The sequence below is a fragment of the Apium graveolens genome, chromosome 8 (genome assembly GCF_009905375.1).
Source record: "Apium graveolens cultivar Ventura chromosome 8, ASM990537v1, whole genome shotgun sequence".
NCBI lineage: Eukaryota > Viridiplantae > Streptophyta > Magnoliopsida > Apiales > Apiaceae > Apium > Apium graveolens.
In genome coordinates, this window is record NC_133654.1 from 65,193,531 (window position 1) to 65,216,216 (window position 22,686).

At 36.5% G+C, this 22,686-nt stretch overlaps 1 protein-coding gene, 1 non-coding gene and 1 pseudogene across 2 annotated transcripts; 1 reads left to right on the forward strand and 2 right to left on the reverse strand.

Moving 5' to 3' along the window:
• Positions 1 to 3,005: 3,005 nt before the first annotated feature.
• Positions 3,006 to 13,284, reverse strand: LOC141679649 (14-3-3-like protein C; annotated as a pseudogene).
• A 2,652-nt stretch (positions 13,285 to 15,936) lies between these two features.
• On the forward strand, positions 15,937 to 16,043 carry LOC141682014 (small nucleolar RNA R71). The gene has a single exon (XR_012559419.1). It is a non-coding gene; the product is annotated as a small nucleolar RNA R71 (small nucleolar RNA).
• A 2,069-nt stretch (positions 16,044 to 18,112) lies between these two features.
• Positions 18,113 to 20,885, reverse strand: LOC141679651 (uncharacterized). The gene is made up of 6 exons (XM_074486093.1): positions 20,694 to 20,885; positions 20,094 to 20,186; positions 19,668 to 19,784; positions 19,257 to 19,469; positions 18,518 to 18,634; positions 18,113 to 18,433 (listed from the first exon to the last, which is right to left on the reverse strand). The coding sequence occupies exons 1-6, from the start codon at positions 20,883 to 20,885 to the stop codon at positions 18,113 to 18,115; spliced, it is 1,053 nt and encodes a 350-aa protein (XP_074342194.1).
• Between the last annotated feature and the right edge of the window lie 1,801 nt (positions 20,886 to 22,686).

Below are 22,686 nucleotides of genomic sequence, written 5' to 3' on the forward strand. Positions count from 1 at the left end.
ATTATCTTCTACAAGTCTTCTAGTTGTACAACTCTTCATGCATATCTTCCTTTGTATTAGTCCAGATCATCTCCTGTAAATCAGCCACATTCCTTATCTGAAGTACCCGCACTTATGTCCTGATATAAATCCTGACGGCCTTAAGTTCTGATATAAGTTCTGACTTCAGTAAGTTCTGATTTCCAGTAAGTCCTGATATTATGTTCTGAAACTAAACACAACAGATTAGACATGACATCACAAATATATCTAACAATCTCCCCCAACTTGTAAATTATGAAAAATATACAAGTTAATAGATTTGATAATGTAAAAAATATTTAAGTACAAATGCAATGAGAGTTTATATAAACAACTAACTACAACTTATAGTCCTTGCAGCTTTTACCAATTTTACTGAGTCAATCTGAATCCAAAGTGATTCTTGACAAAGTTTGATATCAGCTTCTCTTCTGCATTCCTCAGGACTTGAGCTAATATAGCCTTGACTTACTTCAATTCTTCATCTTGACTTCCAATCTGGTAGATTGCATTCCTAAGTGCTCAGATGTGATTTCTTTCCAATCCATCACCAAGTCTCATTACCCTTGGGTGAGAGGAGTCTTCATTATAGCACAGACATTTCTCTTTCAGAATAACTTCTAGCTTAGCAGAATTTTTCTTCATGGGAATTTCACTTCCATCATCTTCAACTATACTTGGAATAAATTCTGCAACCCTTGATCCAGAGATTCTAGCTTTATCCCTTATGGTCTTCATTATGAAATTTGACCATCTTCTAGTAATCTCAGACTTTATCTCCAAAAGATAATGAAAGAATTGAAGTTCTTTCAGAGATTTGTTCAGCACATCTGATTCTGACATTCTGTATGTTCTTCCATCTTCAAGAAATAGAACAGTTTTTCTTTGACATTACTCTTATCATGAGCATCCAGTACCACTTGAGCAGATATAACCTTGTCAAGGTGTTTCTGTGTAACTTCCTCAAGTAGTTTGTCAGTTAATAAGAATGAATCTCTGGTAATTACTTCAACTCCTGTTTTGATCTTGGCTTCATCAGAACCTAATCCAGCTCTGTCTCTTGCTTCTCTGTCTTTCAATCCAACAGTCATCAAATCAGATAGCAGTTGACTTTTCATAGGATCTTGCACATTCTTCAAGCTGCTTTTTGTAGACTTGTCAATCCAGCTGTTTGGATTGTTTGTCGATTTTTAAGCTTGGATATTGAACTGGTATGCAATTTTATGCTTTGAGATTTTACCTCGAGATCTCCAGTTTGATCTATGTTAGTCGCTAAAAACTCGCTAAAATTCACGCAAGTATATACGTTCTCAAGTAGTATAAGATATAAATCAGATTCATTCCCACAGAGACTGGTTTAGGTTAACTTTGTAATTTATGCACTTATGCAACAATGATATAGCTATTATTCAATGCTAAGATGATTAACAGATTGAGATTGTTTTATAACTAAGAATTAAACTAACAATTATAACTAAAATAATAAGAATGGTTGAATTAAAATATATGACAAACATGGGATTCTAATTTCATTAAATACTTCATTCGATAGCCTTTTCATTCTTGACCTTAGCATGTAATGGTGATGACACTAAACAGATAACACGAAACTGATAAACACCAACATTCGTTGTATGAATACCATACTACCAGACATCCACAAAATAGATAGAAGTTGAATAGACACCTTTCGATCAATAAACAATCATAGAGGTACTATATTTATACATTTCAGTTTTCATCTGCGATTTTTTATGTTTTCATTAAAACTTATATTTTAATTATTTTTCCGATTATATATCTAATTAAATTTTAAATTCTTAACTCATTATACAATTGATAATATAAATGGGAAGTAGTAATAAAATTAGTAAATATAGAAACAAGTAGTTGTTAAAATTAATTATATACTTTTTACCTCCGTTATTATCGGAAACAAATTAAATCATTAAAATATAATTTTTTATTATTTAAGAAATTAAATAACTGCTTCATTGTTTCATTGTGGGATTGCAATGAAACAATGCGACAGTACTGTTGCAATAAAACAATGCGGTAGTATCAGCCGCATTGTTTCATTGCGCATTGTGCAATGAAACATTGCTGCAGGACCTGCCGTAATGTCTTAATGCGGAAGGTGGTTACTACAACCACCCGGGGTTGTGGACCAAAACCCATATATATTTAATAATTATTTAGAAAATGTAAATAAAAGACATCAAATATTTAACAATTAGAAGTAGCATTCTCATTCAACCAAATGAAAGTCATCAAATCCACAAGTTCATCATCCTTAAGTCTCAACAAATGAAAGTGAAATTAATATTACTGCATCTTTTCTGTCAATTCAAGGTTTGAAAAATTATATTCCTGCAAACATCTATATTATATATATAATAACAATATTTAATAAACAAAAACACAAAAATAATCATTATTAAACAAATAAACAACAAAAAAAAAATTGACAGTGAGTACAACTTCACAAGAGAGTTGAGTACTAGCCCACAAAATCAAAAATTCAGGCCCAATTAACATATAGTCAATTAGTCATATACACACGTATATACAGTTACACATAATTCGAGACTACACAGACGAAGACGGAGGACAAACATCATTGACTACACAGACAACTCGAGACTGAAGCTGGCCGGAGTGTTCGTCGGTGCCGGAGAGTTCGTGGAGCATAGGAGCAGTTCGTCGCCTCATTTCCAATTAGGGTTGGGCTTGTAACTAACTCCCAATTGGTAAATAATTAAATTACAAAGACCCTGTGTTTTTTGTGTTTTATTTGACGTGAAATTACAAAAACTACCCCTCCCGCTCCCCCTTCCCGCACCTCCCATATCGAGCCTCTCAAATTCGCCGACACGCCACATGGCGCACCGCGGCACACCCCAGCACGCGTCGCGCACCGCATACGCGGTTCTTCACCTAACCCGAGTATCCCTGCTTTCCAGGGTCTAGGTAATACCTCAACTTTACACAGACACATTACCAAATAGAGAATACCCATATCCACATAGGTCACTGATACTATTTTCTCCTTTGGTTTTACTGTAAACAGATTGCAGTTTGACCTTTAGGTCCTGATAACAACACATAAAATGTAATGACCGAGAAATTACGCTTGTATTATATCATAATAAAGATAAATTTTGTGTATTATTATGTGATTAAATGTGTTGAGTCATTAAACCCTAACTGATATGTGTTACGTGTTGTCTGTTTTGATCCAAACGTGTTTTGGATATTTATTGAGTGTTTTATCGTAAGTTATATATTTTATATCAAAACCCGTACAGCTCAAAACCATATTTTAAAAGCTCGTATTTCAAACAAAATCATTGGCCCTATTTTGTCAAAAATGCCCTATATCATATCGCTATTCTGAACCCCTAGACGTTTTATAAATTTACCTTTTTCGCGAAAAAAGACTTTTCCGGACCCCTTCGGGTACCAAAAACCCCACAAAAATCACATTTTTATTTTTATATGATCATGAAATTATCATACATCATTTTTCTTTGCATTTTTGTAATAATCACAATTTTTGGGAATTTTTAGCATTAATTTTGTATTTATTGGATATTTAAAAATTCAATATTAATACCCAAAAATTATAAAAATTGGGGCCAAATATTTTTATTAGGAGTGTAATTAGCCCTTTAATTTTATTTAGGGGTATTATTTTCATAAATATAAATACCATATTTATAATTAATTATTCAGTTAATTACTATTAAAAATAAGAAAAAAATAAAAAGAAAAGGGATTAGGGTTTGAGTGAAGAACAGGGCAGGAGAATCAAAGTCGATTTTGATCGTGATTCCGGCATCCAAATCGAACGCGTGAGTACTCGTTTTGAAGCTTGTGATCTGTACTTTCTGTTCATGTACTTATTTTCATTGATTATTGAATTGATTTTTGATTGGTATTTTCGGGTTTTAATTTCGAATTCGGGTTTGAATTTCTAGTTGTTGTTTGATGTTATTGTTGTTGGAGATGAGTAGATCGTCGAGTTTCCTATCGATTTGTACCGGTTTTGTAGATTTTGGTTGTGGTTCGCGTACTCGTCGGAGAACCGCCGCCATGGCGGTGTTCTTCGTTTTCTGGTAATGTTGCCGACGAACGAAGAAGGAGAAGGACAAGGGAAGGTGCTGGGCTTGATTGTTGAACAAAAACGGAGCAGAACGAGCTTAGGATTGTGTTGGTGGTTCGCCGTTCGAATCGCCAGAAAATCCCCGCCGGCGTCGGATTTCTGGGCAGCCATGGGTGTTCTTCGCGACCCGGGTTCGACCCGGTTTCGACCCGGGTTTGATCCTAAAAACCCTAATCTGAAACCCTGAAATATGTTTCTGATATATTATTTATTTATTATATTTTCTAAAATCAGAAAATCAGTTTTAATAATTCTAATAATTAATTAAAAATTAGTTTTAAATTCTGAAAAATAGTATTTTTAATTTTTAAATTATTTTATTAAATTATAAATTCGAATTTAATTATGTAATTAATTATTTAATTATTTATCTAATTATTTATTAGTTATCTAATTAATTAATAATTAGGTAATTAATTAATAATTAGGTAATTAATTAATAAATAAGGATTAAATAATACGATTAATAATCCGATAATTAGTTAATATTATGAGTAACTCGTATTCATACGAGTGGTGATTCGATAATTAGAATTATTATTCGAGCGATAGTTATTCGAAGAATGTCGTAATAATTATTTGTATCGTATAATTAAATATCGATAATTAATTAACGAATCGTACAAGTTACAATAATAATGTAATGGTTCGATAATTATGTGAGGATTGCCAGTAGCTCGTAATTATACGAGTAGTTAATCGTTGAGTAGATTATAATTTGAGTAATTAGTAATTATTCGATAAATAGCGTATCAGTTAATTGAATCGAATGATTATTTGTAAATAATCGATCTGATCGAGTAAGTGTTATCAATTTGTGAATAACTGTAATAAATAGTAATTAATCCTAATAATTAGGGATTAATTATTTTAAAATACAATAATTATTAGATAATTATTTAAAAATGTAATTAAGGATTATTTAATTATAATTAATTATTTATAATTAATTATTAATTAATTAAATCTTGTTTAATTCATAATAATTAAACCGTTAGTCCGATTTGAGCGAAACGAAGACCCCTAGACTCAGAAAAATGAAACGAATCCAATAAAAATAGTTGTAAGTTATAATTTATTCTGGAAGAGAGTGGTTTTGTGATAATTAATTATTCATAAACCCTATTAGGGGTAGAATCGAGTCGAATAAATCCCGAAAAAATGTAATAAAATCAGATAGGGTTAGTTATTATAAATATGAGTCTAGAATCGATTCTAAAAATAATTATAAGTCTAAAAATTAATTATGTTCTTTATGTGCTATGTGCTTTACGTGGCTAAGTGAACCTTACGTGCTATATAATTATATGTGTATATATGTGAGTCGGATAGAAACGCATGGGTAGACTGCTAAGGTTACGTGGTATCAATTCGAGATACACGTATATAGTAAGTTATCTAAACAACTATCTTTCTATGATTGGTTCAGTGTTAGCAAGACAGAGCAAGCTAGGGACAGAAGGCGGTGAGTTGAACCAGGTTAAGTACGCGCAAGGCAAGTTTTTCCCCTATTCTAAATTCAGAATAGTGAATTATAATTCTTTTTCTCATATCAGTTACCTTTGATAATTATTGTTCATATACACTGTTACCCAATTATTAATGCTTGTTTCTATTTCATTTCGATTCTTGATTTCTCCCAATTTGTTGAATCCCACTGGTAAATCCGGAACATTCCCTTATTGAAAGAATGCCCCGCTTCAATCTCTTACTTGCTTTGGTGTTCATATTCCAATACTTTTACCCTTGTTACATATACTCTGGTATGTCCTAGTGTTGGGATATATCAAAAGCATTCCGATTATTCCGGATGCTATACCTTGGACTGGATGGTTACTATACGGGCTGGGTTTTACCCAGACCATTATTTAATAGGCCATAGTTGCCTGAGTACTCTTTATGTTGGTTGGGTCTATGCAGTTGGGTATAGATCCGCACTGTATCCTGACTAATCAGCAGGTTATAGTGCATATGTTGGTTCTTGTTTCCAATCTTGTTCATTTGGCACTCGCCAGTGTTGGCAAATTATTATCCTATACAGATTCAGATGGTTGTTCAAACCATCAGCTTATTGGTTCACTTATTTCTTCCTCTTTATACTATATATATTGTTGCAGGCTTGTTGAGCAATTTTGGCTCATCCCTTTTTATAGTTATTCCTATTGTTTTATAGTTAAGGTAAAGAATGAAACCCATCAGGACCCGCGTAGTCAAGAAGCAAGTCAAGCAGCGGGACCCTCTAATACCAAGAGTGTTCCTTCCTATTCCCGAAGAGAGCTTTGAATTTCCAGATCAGGTGTAGCAGGATAAGTAGTAATGTTGGGTTCAATAAAAGTTTTATGTAGTTTGAATAAAAGTTGTGTGGTGAGAACGTAGATAGAATAAAGTTTTGTAACAAAGAGAGTTCTTAAGACAAATTATTTTATTTGGGTTTGTAATAAAGTGTAGTATGTGGTTCTTGTTTTCAACTCAACCCTTAAAAGATCCTGAGTAGTAATAGTTCGGGGTAATTATTATATTTATATTCCGCTTGTGTAGGTTTAGTTTGTAGTTGTTATTAATAATGCCCCAAATCTATACCCCGGATTTGGAGGGTGTTATAGTTGGCATCAGAGCTTAGGATTGACCCATGAAAATAAGAACGTTAGGATTAAGATAAGATAGGAAAATTAGATAGGATAGAAGTAAGAGTGTTAGGATTGTCTGTTTATGTGATTAGAGGTTATGATTTTAGGAATGTGGTTTGATTTGTTTTTGTGTTATTATTGTTATTGGTATTAGATGGCTTCTTCGTCAGAGCGGACTGAGTCAGACCCAGTAGCAACACCAGTACTAGTCCCAGTATCAGTGCAGATGTTTCCTCCATTACCACCACCTCCACCATTGCCACCTGCACCAGCACCAGAGATACCACCTCCGCCAGAGGTACCAGATTTTGTTGATTATTTTCCTTATTTTGAGCCGGAGATGCCTGACTTTTCACCTTTGGAGTTACCGATGTTTGATGTTCCTGATATGATTGATCTTCCACAGTGGGATGACCTAGAGCCGCAGATTCCAGTACCGCAGCCTGAGATTCCAGATATTCCACAGATGGAGCCAGAGGCAGAGCCACCAGTGTATGCACCGATGGAGCAACTTGACTTATTTCCTGCCCCATTAGCTATTTATGCCCCTGTTCCCGGAGTATATCAGTTTCCACAGCTAGAGTTCATGGATGAGATAGTAGTAGATGGGCCGTTACCTTCTCAAGATTCTAGCACAAATCTTCGTGAGCATCATACAGTTACTTATCAGCGTTTTCAGGCGGAGAGAGAGGAGAGGATTCGATGGCAGAACCAGTGCAGAGAGATCCCTGGATTGTTTGAGATGCAGGCATATGGTCACGTCCGAGCATTACGATCAGATTACATATTGAGGGAGAGGTTACGTCAGATTCACCGAGTTAGTTCTCAGCAGCTTACGGATCTGAGACAGCAGGATATTAGTGCGGAAACAGCATATTGTAGAGCGTTGGGACTTACCGAGGCAGTGCTAGAGGCATTGCAGGAGGAGTTGAGTCACGTGCCACCAGGATTCTGAGACTAGCAGATAAAAGAGTGTTGTATCATGTACATTTTTGTAGATAGAGGCAGCATAGTATTGTATGACTAGTTTGTATGAGTGTAGCTACTAACTTTGACTGATAGTAGTAGCAATACGACTGATATATCATAGGCTTTTGTATCAAGCACTGACACCTGCAGCTGGTGTTCTATCCATATATATATGAGATGGTCTTTTGCACGTTTTCTTTATTTTATTTCCAGTCATTTAAGCATTTACATTTATTTTAATTATTTTACCATTGCATATTTACAAATGTTGTTTTATTTACGATCATGTTGTACCCTTTATGTTTTCAAAATGATTTTTAAGTATTTTAAAAAAAGGATTTATTTACACATCATATTGTTTTATTTATTTGGATATTTAATAAATTGTTTTCTTTCCCCATATCAACTGTTTTAACACTGTTTTATTATTATAAAGACTATTTCCATTCCCTAACACCTCTTTAATATACCGTTATTAAGAGAACCCATTGTTTTATTACCAGAAAGATGGCACCTAAAAGAAAAGCACGATACCACCTGATTTGGAGGGTGTTATATAAAACCTATGTAAGACATGGGCAAGAGGCCAAGATATCAAGTAGTCGATTCCTTTAAATAGTGACCCTCACTGTCAAATGCTTAAGTTTTCTACAATTTGATACCACCTGATCTCACACTATCACCTTAAGAAATAGCCAAATCTATAAACACAAATAGAGGCCAAGTCGTGGTAAAGATTAAGAGGGTTCAAACAGGTTGGGAAAGTGTAGTTAAGTATACACAAACCTTGACTCTTGTCATCGTTTTAATTCCTTCCAAAGTTAAGCATATTCTTGTCTTTTATTTTTCCAAGTTATTCCTATTCATTTTTAGCCTAAACTAGACTCTAACTCCAAACTACAGCTACATTTTTAATTTTGTAACAAAGACTGATCCCTAATCACTTCATCCAAGAAAAAAGACATAATCACACTCTATTACAGGAACCCTGGATCATCCATGCTTATATTGTATCCAAAATTTTATCTTCCTTGTACTAATTATAACTATCAAACATTTCCAAATATCAAAGACATTATAACTAACACAAGTTACTAAATCAATCTAGATCCTTCTTAAACACACCAAACTAGCTGTAAATATCCTAGAACTAGAAAACTACTCTTCTTAACATACATAGTTACATACACTACAATTCACACAACATATTAACATATATACCAAAATATCTACAATTCCAGCAATCAAAACAATCAATTTCAAAATATTGAAAACATTATATTTAAAACTCTTATTACCAAAAATATACGGATCCAAAAAATGTTGATTTAGACATATGCATGCAATTTCATTTAAAATCATTTTCACCTGAGCAGCCTTATAAGCATCAAGAGTACTCTCGGCAGCCTGTTTCCTCTCATCCGCAACATAAACTCCGCCAAATACCTATGATAACCACCTTTCATCTTCAAGTAAAACACTTTCGAATCACCAACAGACGCAGCTGGTATCAACTTATCATCCAAAAGCTTCAATATTCCATCATATATTTTTGACAACTCATTTTCAATCTTTCCTCTTTACTCCTTAATGGTGGCAGCATGATCAGCATTTCCACGTGACTCTTCTTTCTGTTCAATGGACGATATTATATGCCATGAAAAGCACGACGAGCGCCAATGACATTCTTGTATGTTACAGAAAGGAGGTTAGAGTTCTTCAGAGTTTGTGACCGAGTTGGAGACCTTTTCAATGAACTCAACCATTTCTCCGTAACGTTCGGCTTGTTCGGCCAGTTTTGCATTGTATACATTGTCTTCACGAGATGCAGCAGCTATTGTTTATATATAACAACTATAAGGTTTACAGCAAAGAGAACAATATAACTAGACTTTGAAAGCGTTAATGTCTTTATTAAATGAAAACAAGTGATATAGAAAACCCTACAACTGTGATGCTAAAAATCAGGACTTTTGCATATCACCAATCCCTACAAAAATTCAAAGTCAAAACAACCTCAATCTATTTCCTAAAATCAAGCTATCCCAACTATTACTATAACAGACATAGTAGAGATAACTTCTATATTATTCAAAATATAAATAAAGCCCAACAGAAATAAAAAACCAACTCATAATTAACCCAACATTACCCCCCCTTAATCTTAGAGTTGTCCAGACAAGTTCTCGATTTCAAGTAGTCTTCTCATTTTCTCAAATTTGAATGTAGTCATGGATTTTGTTAGGATACCTGCCTTCTGACATTCGCTGCTAACATGTTTCAAGATGATTTCCCCTTGCTCCATGTGTTCCCTAATGAAATGATAACAAACATGAATGTACTTGCTCCTTCCATGAAATACTGGATTCTTTGCCAAATCTATCGTTGACTTATTATCAACACACAAAACAACTGAACCTATCTTCTCATCTATTATCTGGTTCAACACATTCCAGATCCATATAGCTTTACAAGCTGCTGCTGTTACAGCCATAAATTCCGCCTCGCAAGATGAAAGAGCAACACAACGTTGTTTTTGCGATACCCAAGTAATGAGACTGTCATTCAAGTAGAAACACATTCCTCCAGTGCTCTTCCTGTCGTCCAAGCTACCTGCCAAATCACTGTCAGCAAAACCTGTTAACATATTGTTTCCACTATCCTTAGTGTATACCAAACCGAAATGCAATGTGCCTTGAACAAATCTAATAATCCTTTTGACAGCATTTCGATCTAACTCAGTTGGACGCTCCATGAATCTGCTTGTTATGCAAACTGAAAAAGTAATATCTAGCCTAGTGTGTACTAAATACCTCAGTCATCCAATCATACATTTATACTCTGTGTCATTCACTGCTTTGCCACCTTCGTCCTTAACAAGTTGCTCATTCGGGTCCATGGGATACTTACATGGATTACAACCCTTCATCCCTGCTTTCTCAATGATCTTTTTTGCATAACCTGCTTGCTTCAACTGTATGCATCCCTTCTCTTGTTGTACCTTGATTCCCAGATAGTAACTCAACTTGCCCATGTCTGTCATGTCAAAAACGCTGGTTCATCTCAGTTTTGAACTTCTCGATCAATCGTACACTACTCCCAGTCACCAACAGGTCATCTACGTAAACCGCAACAATCAACATTTCTTCCTCTTCCTTCCTAGTGTAAACTGCATGTTCAGAGGGACATTTCTTAAAACCCAAACTCTCAAGGGAGGAGTTCAACTTCGAGTACCAAGCACATGGAGCTTGACGAAGACCATACAATGCTTTCATCAATTTATACATGTTAGGGCGAAAACACGCGCTAATATTCACACAAGTATACGCGTTCGCAAGTAGTATAAGATATAAATCAGATTCGTTTCCACAGAGACTGGTTTAGGTTAAGTTCAATTTATGCACCTATGCAACAATGTATGGTTATCGCTCAATGCTAAGATAAATAACAAATTGGGTTTTTATTAAACTAAGAGATTATACTAAATAACATTAACTAAGAGAATTGAGGTTGAATTACTATATATGACAAACATGGGATTCTAACTTCATTACTACTTCATTCAATAGCCTTCTCGTTCTTAACCTTAGCATGTGATGGTGAGGACACTAATCAGATAACACGAAACTGATAAACGTCAACTTTCGTTGCACAAGTACCATTCTACTAGACATCCACAAAAGAGATAAAAGCTGAATAGGCACCAATTATATTGAGACCCTATATGTCTATAGAATTTGACAACATAACGGTTTAAGAATAAGTTATATATCTTGATTACATAGGGCAAGTAAAACGGTTAGAGTTACCTACAAATCATGCATACACATACATGAACCTATGCTAGCATGGCAATTTCTAAACCTCTATATTCACTGTCGCTTCAATAGAGATTAACACGCTATCTTATATGTTAGCTACTCACATAAGATGAATAAGCACAACCATACTAGGATATCAATCAATCACCACACACCAAGATATCGAAACAATTAACTATTGAAATCCATAAGTAAATCCGCTAGAATCCCATGACAACGATTAGCCCATAATCGAACTCATCGTCACCATGGATTCCAATGAAAGCATGGTATAAACAAGGTCTTAATAAACTAAATAATAATTAAAGTACGAATAAACGAGATCTAGGTTCAACAAGAACGAAAACGAGCATCCAAAGTTACAACTAATTCAAAGAATCACAAGTTGAAAACAAGATCTTCTTTTTTCGGAGTTGTTCTGTGCTTCTAGGTCTTCTCCTTGGTATCCCAATCTTCCCGGATGATGAAAACCCTTTTTTTTAAGTATATATACGCCCCTAGTGGACCTGGACCCTTAAAATCGTCAAATTCTACTCAAAAAAAGCTTTTTCAGCGAAATCAGCGACCAGCCGCGCCCTGAGCGGCCGCTCAGCTCTCCTGAGCGGGCGCTCAGCTCTCTGAGCGGGCGCTCAGATCTGCTGAGCGGGCGCTCAGCTACTGACTGGGAAAAATATTCTGATGAATCTTGTTTTGGCCATAACTTGAGTTCTACTCGTCAGAATTAGGCGATTCAACTGCCCACGCGAAGCTATTAAGATTCTCTACAACTTGACAATGGCCTTGGCTTCCAATTCTGATCACTTTTAATCATATTTCCTTTAAAAGCTCTTTTCTTCATTTAACTGATACCTGAAATGCATTAACACAAAAACACATCAAAATACCAACAACTTGAGTCCAAAACACCAATTTAAGCTTGTAATAAAGCATTCCAAGTGGATATAAAATCCACTTATCATACCCCCAAACTTGAATCGATGCTTATCCTCAAGCATAAACAGACTCAAAACTACAAAACAAACCTAATGCATGAATGTAACTATGTGAATGCAACTAAATGATAATGCAATCGATCCCCTCAGAATAAGCATAACCAAATGAATAAACCAATGCCTCTAAGAATGCAATAACTTGAAACAGAGTTCAAATAAATCCCACAAACCAACTCATAAACCAGAAACGTGCGGGTGTGGATGCTTAACAGATATACTCTCGATACTAGATCAATAACCCTAACTTATCTATCATTGAAACAATCAAAAGTTTATAAACAGAATAGACAATAAACGCATTATGACTCACAACACCTCCTTTCTACTAGAGTTATACAAGGATTCACACTATTATTGAACACATAACAAAGATGCTTATTTGATCGTGCAATGAATGAGGTCCCAAAAGACTCATACAATAATACCCATGTATCGAGCGTTAGGTTAGCGGATCCCAGACTATAAAAGCCTTAGGTCACTAGGCACAAAGTCCCCTAGAACTTAATAACTCGAGCATTAAAGAGCTCACTCTTGATCAATTGTGCATAAACACATACTTTTTTTCTTTCTTTTTTTTCTCTTTTTTCTTTTTTTTCCTTTTTTTTTCAACACTTTCTGAATGAGTGCGTTTCGCTCCATCTCATTCAACCCTAGACTACTCATAAAAATATGAGCCAGCTACTAGCCATTTGATGCCTAGCCTTACAACAACTAGCAATGAAATCCAAGTTTTTCTCCAGATAAAAAAAAATCAGTGTTTTTACGTCATTACGAGAATATCACAAATTCTAAATATAACCAAGTGATTAAATCTCAACAACAAACAAGTATGATCATGATCTAGATCAAAAGTAACCCTATAAGACTTTGTGAAAATATTTATTTCTGGCATGCAAATCAATTCATTAAGACTTAAACATCCCTCTATTCCTCATCACCACACTCAAATCAACATCAACTTATCCAATATCATAGTTCATCTTAAGGGATCATGCTAAATATGCATGCAAATGCAACTATATGAAATTACATAAAAACAAACAAATATGTCCTAAATGAACAATCATGCAAAAATATGAATGAACTACAACTAAACATGCAACATAAATCTATATGATTCTATATGGACACACACTACTAATCCTTACATTATCACCCCCAAACTTAAAATTTTCAATATCCTCATTGAAGGTAATAATAAGGATTTCAGGCATACCTAGTCGTCGGAAAGATCACCCTCTTCGGGTGGAGGATCAGGTGGCCAATCAACCTCGCCACTAGTGTCTCGGAAAATAGTACCGAAAGCATGTGTCAAATCTTTAGCAAGATGACGGTGAATGTCGTGCATGGCCTCCATACGCCTAATTACTCGCCTGTACTGCTCGTCACCAACACCAGTCCTATCAACTACCTGCTGCACATGAGAAGAACCCTCTATAGGCACTGGAGGATCCGTTCGGCTACCCTCTACATCATCAAAGATATATCCCAACCCCTTGTCAGAGGGTGCACCTAAGAATGAATAACTCAAGTGATTTGGTAGTGGGTTGAGCTCAAGTGTAGGAGCATCTTCAATAGACGACTCGATACGATCCTAAGAAATTTTCAGCTCTGCTAACCCAAGAGAATCGAATGGCACATCCAACTTCCTCTTCCACAAAGGTGCATTCAAAACCTGAATTTGCTCTACTTTAAAGCACTCCTCTTTAGCTGTGGGTAATTTTATTTCCTTGAACACATTGAAAGTGACCTTCTGATCATGAACCTTCATCGTAAGCTCTCCTTTTTGCACATCGATCATAGTTCGGCCTGTAGCCAAGAATGGTCTTCCCAAGATAATGGGAATCTTCTTATCTTCCTCGAAATCAAGAATTACAAAGTCAGCAGGGAAGAAGAGTTTATCCACCTTGACCAAGACATCCTCCACTATACCTCGTGGATAAGCGATGGAACGGTCAGCTAGTTGCAATGACATGTATGTTGGTTTCGGCTCAGGCAGACCAAGCTTCTTGAAGATAGATAAGGGCATCAGATTGATGCTAGCTCCTAAATCACATAAACACTTGTCGAACGACAAGTTTCTGATGGTACAAGGAATTGTGAAGCTTCCAGGATCTTTAAGCTTCGGAGGCAACTTCTGTTGCAACACAGCACTGTATTCCTCCGTTAGAGCAATGGTCTCTAAGTCATCGAACTTCACTTTCGGAGAGAGAATACCTTTCATAAACCTCGCATAGCTAGGCATCTGTTCAAGAGCTTCAGCGAAAGGTATGTTGATATGAAGTTTCTTGAACACCTCCAGAAACTTCTCAAACTGCTTATTCAGCTTTTTCTTCTGCAGCCTTTTAGGAAAATGAGGTGGAGGATAAATCTGTTTCTTCCCTGTATTACCCTCAGGAGGAGTGTGTTCCACAGTAGTCTTCCTTGGTTCCACCTCTACTTCCTTCTGCACATCTTCTTCAGCCACAACTGCATTTTTTGAATCTTGAGATTTTTCAGGCTCTTCGTCTTGCTGAATTTGGGGGTTTGCGACCTTTCCAGACCTTAAGGTGATGGCGTTCACATGTTCTTCAACTTTCTTCTTTCCTGGATTGGCTTCTATATCACTAAAAAGCGTTCCTGGTGGTTGATTCAATAAGGCATTAGCAATTTGCCCTATTTGGTTCTCCAGATTCTGGATAGAAACAGCCTGGCTTTGGCATATAAGAGCCTGGTTTTTGCACATAAGTCTCAACTCCTCCAATTCAGATTTTTCATTCGAAGATAGACCTGCATCATGAGTTTGTTGTTGAAGTTGGAGTTGTTGTCTTGGTGTAAATGGTTGCTGAAAACCAGGAGGGTTAAATAGCTTATTTCCAAACTGCTTGAATGGTTGTTGCATCACATTCTGATTGTTGCTCCAGCTGAAGTTAGGATGATTCCAGTTGTCAGGATGATAAGTGTCTGGAACTGGTTATTGCGATCTCTGAAAGTTGCTCACAAACTGAGCTGAGTCACTAGATATAGCGCATTGCTCCGTCAGATGCGGACCGGCACACAGCTCACAAACACTATTTATCTGTTTAACACCATAGTTAGCCAGAGAATCGATCTTCATAGACAACGCCTTTAGTTGAGCAGTGATAGCCGTAGCTGTATCCACTTCAAGAACTCCTGCTACCTTGCCCTGTGGATATCTCTGGGTTGGATACTGATATTCATTAGCAGCCATCAGTTCAATTAGATCATAAGCTTCCTCATAGCTCTTTGCCCATAATACTCCGCCTGATGCTGCATCGAGCATGGGTCTGGACTGTGCTCCCAACCCATTGTAAAAACAAGTGATGATAATCCAATCAGGAATTCCATGATGAGGACACTTCCTAAGCATCTCCTTGTAGCGCTCCCAAGCTTCACTTAGCGATTCTCCCATTTGCTGTGCAAATTGAGTAATAGCATTCCTGAGTGCAGCTGTCTTCGCCATAGGGAAGAATTTATTAAGAAACTTCTGAGCAAGATCTTCCCAAGTAGTAATCGAACCAGCTGGTAGAGAGTGTAACCAGCTCTTAGCCTTGTCCTTCAGAGAGAATGGGAACAGTCTCAGCTTCACAGCATCTTCAGAAACACCATTGAACTTGAAGGTGTCGCATATTTCAATGAAATCCCTAATGTGTGTATTGGGATCTTCCGTTGGAGAACCCCCAAACTGGACTGAAGTCTGTACCCATTGAATTATGCCGGGCTTGATCTCAAAGGTATTAGCTGTGATAGCTGGCCGGACAATGCTAGATTGAATGTCATTGATCTTGGGTTGAGAAAAATCCATCAAGGCTTTCGTTCGTGCTGCTGGATCTCCCATTGTAATGAGTACCTGAAACACAAACAAATAAACCGTGAAAGTAAAAGAATCCGAGTCAATGAACTTTAACGACCACTGATGACAAGCACATAAACTAAAAATTAACACCGAGTCCCCGGCAGCGGCGCCAAAAACCTGTTAGGGCGAAAACACGCGCTAATATTCACGCAAGTATACGCGTTCGCAAGTAGTATAAGATATAAATCAGATTCGTTCCCACAGAGACTGGTTTAGGTTAAGTTCAATTTATGCACCTATGCAACAATGTATGGTTATCGCTCAATGCTAAGATAAATAACAAATTGGGTTTTTATTAAACTAAGAGATTATACTAAATAACATTAACTAAGAGAATTGAGGTTGAATTACTATATATGACAAACATGGGATTCTAACTTCATTACTACTTCATTCAATAGCCTTCTCATTCTTAACCTTAGCATGTGATGGTGAGGACACTAATCAGATAACACGAAACTGATAAACGCCAACTTTCGTTGCACGAGTACCATTCTACCAGACATCCACAAAAGAGATAGAAGCTGAATAGGCACCAATTATATTGAGACCCTATATGTCTATAGAATTTGACAACATAACGGTTTAAGAACAAGTTATCTATCTTGATTACATAGGGCAAGTAAAACGGTTAGAGTTACCTACGAATCATGCATACACATACATGAACCTATGCTAGCATGGCAAGTTCTAAACCTCTATATTCACTGTCGCTTCAATAGAGATTAACACGCTATCTTATATGTTAGCTACTCACATAAGATGAATAAGCACAACCATACTAGGATATCAATCAATCACCACACACCAAGATATCGAAACAATTAACTATTGAAATCCATAAGTAAATCCGCTAGAATCCCATGACAACGATTAGCCCATAATCGAACTCATCGTCACCATGGGTTCCAATGAAAGCATGGTATAAACAAGGTCTTAATAAACTAAATAATAATTAAAGTATGAATAAATGAGATCTAGGTTCAACAAGAACGAAAACGAGCATCCAAAGTTACAACTAATTCAAAGAATCACAATTTGAAAACAAGATCTTCTTTTTCGGAGTTGTTCTGTGCTTCTAGGTCTTCTCCTTGGTATCCCAATCTTCCCGGATGATGAAAACCCTTTTTTTTAAGTATATATACGCCCCTAGTGGACCTGGACCCTTAAAATCGTCAAATTCTACTAAAAAAAGGCTTTTTCAGCGACCAGCCGCGACCTGAGCGGCCGCTCAGCTCTCCTGAGCGGGCGCTCAGCTCTCTGAGCGGGCGCTCAGCTCTGCTGAGCGGGCGCTCAGCTACTGACTGGGAAAAATATTCTGATGAATCTTGTTTTGGCCATAACTTGAGTTCTACTCGTGAGAATTAGGCGATTCAACTGCCCACGCGAAGCTATTGAGATTCTCTACAACTTGACAATGGCCTTGGCTTCTAATTCTGATCACTTTTAATCATATTTCCTTTAAAAGCTCTTTTCTTCATTTAACTGATACCTGAAATGCATTAACAGAAAAACACATCAAAATACCAACAACTTGAGTCCAAAACACCAATTTAAGCTTGTAATAAAGCATTCCAAGTGGATATAAAATCCACTTATCAATACACAAAGTTTTCCCTGCCACCTTTCACGAATCCCTCAGGTTGCTCTACATAAACATCCTATCTTATTTCACCATTTAAAAATGTTGTCTTCACCTCAAGGTGATGAACTTCCCATTCATATTTTGCTGCCAAAGCCAGCAGTAAATGCACAGTCTCCAATCTCGTTACTGGGGCAAAAATTTCATCAAAATCAACTCCATGTTCTTGAATAGACCCTTTTGCAACAAGTCTCGCCTTGTACTTAACAATATTTCCTTCAGCATCCCTCTTTAATTTGTAGATCCACTTCAGACCTATCGCTTTCTTCCCAAGAGGCAGTTTAGTCATTTTCCAGGTGTTGTTTATTTCAATTGACTGCATTTCCTTCTCTATAGCTATCTTCCAATTTCGATCCTTTATAGCTTATGAGTAATTCATTGGCTCTTCAATACCCATAAGATACAATTCCTCGTCTAAATATACCTCTTCTGTTTCATTGTATATATCATCTAATCTCTTGGTTCTCCTTGGTTCAGTACTGTTATCATAGCCATCTGTATTTAGATTTCTAATATGTGACTGTGAACTTTGAGTTGGTGTCTGCAATGAAGAAGAGTTGCCAATCTCTTTTCATGCAGATGAGGAGTAACCACCATGTTGAATGCTATTGTCACTTTGAGTTGAGTTATTTTTAATACTTCGAGAAAAACTGGTGTTACTTCGAGGAGTACTCATATCACTTGGGGTGTCTTCACCACCTCCCGTTTGATACTCTTTTCCACCATTGTCTAAGTCTTCTTCCATGTTCATGCCTTCGACTGTAAACATATCATCCTATTTTTCATTTTCACTAAGATCCCAGGGCCATGACTCATTTTCTTCAAAGGTGACGTCCCTGCTAACATGTACTCTATTGGTGAGTGGATCATACACTCTGTAGGCTTTAGCTCCAGGCTCTTTTCCCAAGTTTACTACTTGCTTACTACGATCGTCCAGTTTTCGTGTGTGTTGGTTAGGAATTTTCATGTGTCCGATACAGCCAAAGACTTTGATGTGCCCCATGTGTGGTTTCTTTCCGTTCCAAGCTTCACAGGGAGTCATTTTTGTAGGTGCCCGAGTTGGTAAACGATTTTAGTAGATAGACTGGATGTCTCACAGCTTCTCCCCACATGATCGAGGGTAACTTAGTTTCCTTCAAACAACTCCTGGTCATTTCAACCACCGTGCGATTTCGACGTTCCACTACACCATTTTGCTGTGTTGTATATGGTGCTGTATAATGCCTTTCTATTCCATTTTCCTTGCAGTATTTCTCGAAATCATTTGACACAAACTCCCCTCCTCTATCAGTTCTGAAAGTCCTTACTTTTCTTTCCGGTCCCCTTTCAACCAAAACGCGGAATTCTTTAAAAGCACCCAAAACATCATTCTTTGCCTTCAAGAAGTAAACCCACATATATCTAATATAATCGTCCACAAGTAAAATAAAGTACCTTTTTCCTGAGGCTGTTTCCGGTTGGATTGGGCCACACAGATCTGCATGTATCAATTCTAAAGCTTTGGTTGCACTGTAGTTTGACTTTGCTGGGAACTGTTTTCTTGTTTGCTTAGACATAAGGCAACCCCTTCACACCTCCTTTGTCATTTCAATTTTCGGCATCCCATTCACCATTTTGTTTTTACACATAAGAGACAGAGCATGATAATTCACGTGACCCAAACGTTTGTGCCACAATCTCGACATCTCTTCCTGTTTAGACGGCATACACATTTGTTTTGCAGAGTTAATCACGATCTTATAAAGCCTGTTGGGAGATCATTTTACTTTCATGAGAAGTCTGTCTTCAACATCATATACCCACAGTAGCTCTCCCTTTATTGCAATTCTGTTTCCTTGCTCAGTCATTTATCCCAAACTAATGATGTTATTCCTAAGAGTTGCAATATAATACACATCTTTTAGAATACGTGTTTCTCCATTTTTGCATTCAAATGCTACAGTCCCTTGTCCTTCAATTTGAACTGTAGATCGATCTCTAAAACTCACCGAACCACGTACCTGTTCATCCAGTTCCATGAATTTCGACTTGAAGCCAGTTATATGACTACTGGCTCCATTGTCCAAGTACCACACGTTGGACTCATTCTGAACCTTTGACAATTTTGATGGAATAATTTATTTCTCATTCAAATGTGTGCCCTCTTTGTTATCTTCGTCTTCACATTTTGCAAGTAGTAGAGTTGGCTCATCATCCTCGAGTCTTGCCATGTTCATCTCCTCTTTTACTTTTTTGTTTCATCTTGGTCTTTTACATTATGCAGCAAAATGTCCAAATGCTGAACAATTGTAACACCTTAGATTACTCTTATCTCGCCCTCCTCGAGGTCTAGTATTTGGAAAAGACCCTACCGAGTTTCTTCTGCTTGATCGCTTTTGCCATTCTTCACGAGTTAGTAGTAGTTTACTATCAACAGCTTCACATTTTTGTCATTCCTCTTCTGTTAACATTAATTGTCCATCATTTGATTCACTCTTATAATTTCTGCCTAGTCTTTCTTCGTGAATTCTCAACGAGCCCACTATCTCTTCTAATGTTATCTTTTCCAAATCACCAAATTATTTCAATGTCGAAACAATTTGCAGAAATCTGGTCGGTACTGCACGAAGTATTTTCTTGACCACATACGACTCTGTTATAGGTTCACCTAAGCCTCGTATGTTCGTCACAAGTCCATTCAATTTTAAATAAAATTCATGTATTTGTTCATTGTCTTTCATCACCAAGGATTCAAACTCAGTTCTCAGTGTCTGAATCTTTGCTTTCTTAGCACGATCTGCCCCTTGGCACATCGTCTTCAGGGCTGTCCATTATTCCTTGGCAGTCCCTTTCTCTGCAATCGAGAGAATCATCTCCTCAGGTAGACCTTGATACAGCATAGCCAATGCTACCTTGTCCACCTTATCATCAACAGCCGCCTTCGGATCTATCAGTTCTACGGCTATCCAAACTCCCTGTGCATGTAGATACACCTTCATCTTTAAGGCCCAAGTGGTGTAGTTGCTCTTGGTTAACATAGGATAGCTTAAGCCTATTGATCCGTCTACTTTGGTCTTGTTGATGTTCATTGCAACGCTCCTCGCCGTTTACAAGATGTTTCCTAAGCTCTAATACCAAAATATTGTTTATATATAACAACTATAAGGTTTACAGCAAAGAGAACAATATAACTAAACTTTGAAAGCGTTAATGTCTTTATTCAATGAAAACAAGTGATATAGAAAACCCTGCAACTGTGATGCTAAAAATCAGGACTTTTGCATATGAGCAATCTCTACAAAAAACTCAAAGTCAAAACAACCTCAATCTATTTCCTAAAATCAAGCTATCCCAACTATAACTATAACAGACATAATAGAGATAACTTCTACATTATTCAAAATATAAATAAAGCCCAACAGAAATCAAAAACCAACTCAAGATTAACCAACAACAGCCATTGTTAATGATGAGAAAAAAAAAAAATTGGTTGTGAAATCTAATTTGTATATAAGTTGTGTTTGACTTTAATTCTGGGATTGATGGAAGGTGAAGAAGAAAGGTACACACAACTTGCCCTTTTTATATTTTTAATTATTTGTAAAGATAATCTGAAATTCGGATTATCAGATTTTCAAATTTTGATGTTCACCTCTCCGGTTTAGATTTCACATACAAACATCAAGTTAATTAATTGATTCTATTTAATCTATTCCGAGTTCACTTCATTTAAGATTTAGTACTATTTTTTTTAATCTTATAATATGTGTTTTGAATTTTGATGTGAATTTGTGCATACTATAATAAAATCTGACGGCCTTTCTCTGACACTAAAATTTTAGAAAAAGCAATTTAGCATGGTTAAATTTTTTGGTGGATAGAGGGGTCAAGTTCATAATAGACTCAAAATTGGACCAATCATCTAATAACGAAAAATCCGACACTACCTAAACGGAGATCAATAAATACTGCACAATGGTGGGTGCCAAATAATATGCCAATTAACAAATATTGCATAATGGTAGGTGCAAAATAATATGTCAAAAACTTTGATGCGTCATTTTTCTTCATTTGATTTACAAAAAAAGTAATCATGTATACGATATTTGACATAATTTTATTTGTGGGATTCATTTAGCGCACGAAAGATCCATATCATTTAGTAGAGGATAGCAAATATATGATGATAACTCAGCATTTTGAAAACAGTTTTGAAAACGCATCTAGAGACTCAAGTCGGGATATCTACATTCAAGGATAAGTATTCAAATCGATGGTGATTGCTACAGCTAGCCTAGAGGCAATGCTTCCCAATAAAGAGAGGGTCTGATCCCCTGTTCATTGGTTGCTGTTACAGGAAAGGATGCAAAATAATTTGGGAGACAATGTCTGGAGTATTTCACAGGAGAATATATAATCCTATGCAAAGATACGAAACAAGTGCAGTGAAGCTCGAAAAACACTGCATCTTGTGACCCAATTATCTCTGCAAATAACAAGATTCACAATCGCAAAGAGGAAAGAGCCAAATGCATGCGAAGGCAAGTCAGAAACAACTAACTTCCAGAAACTTAGTCCTTGGATGCACTACTGTATCATAATATAACGGTGGCT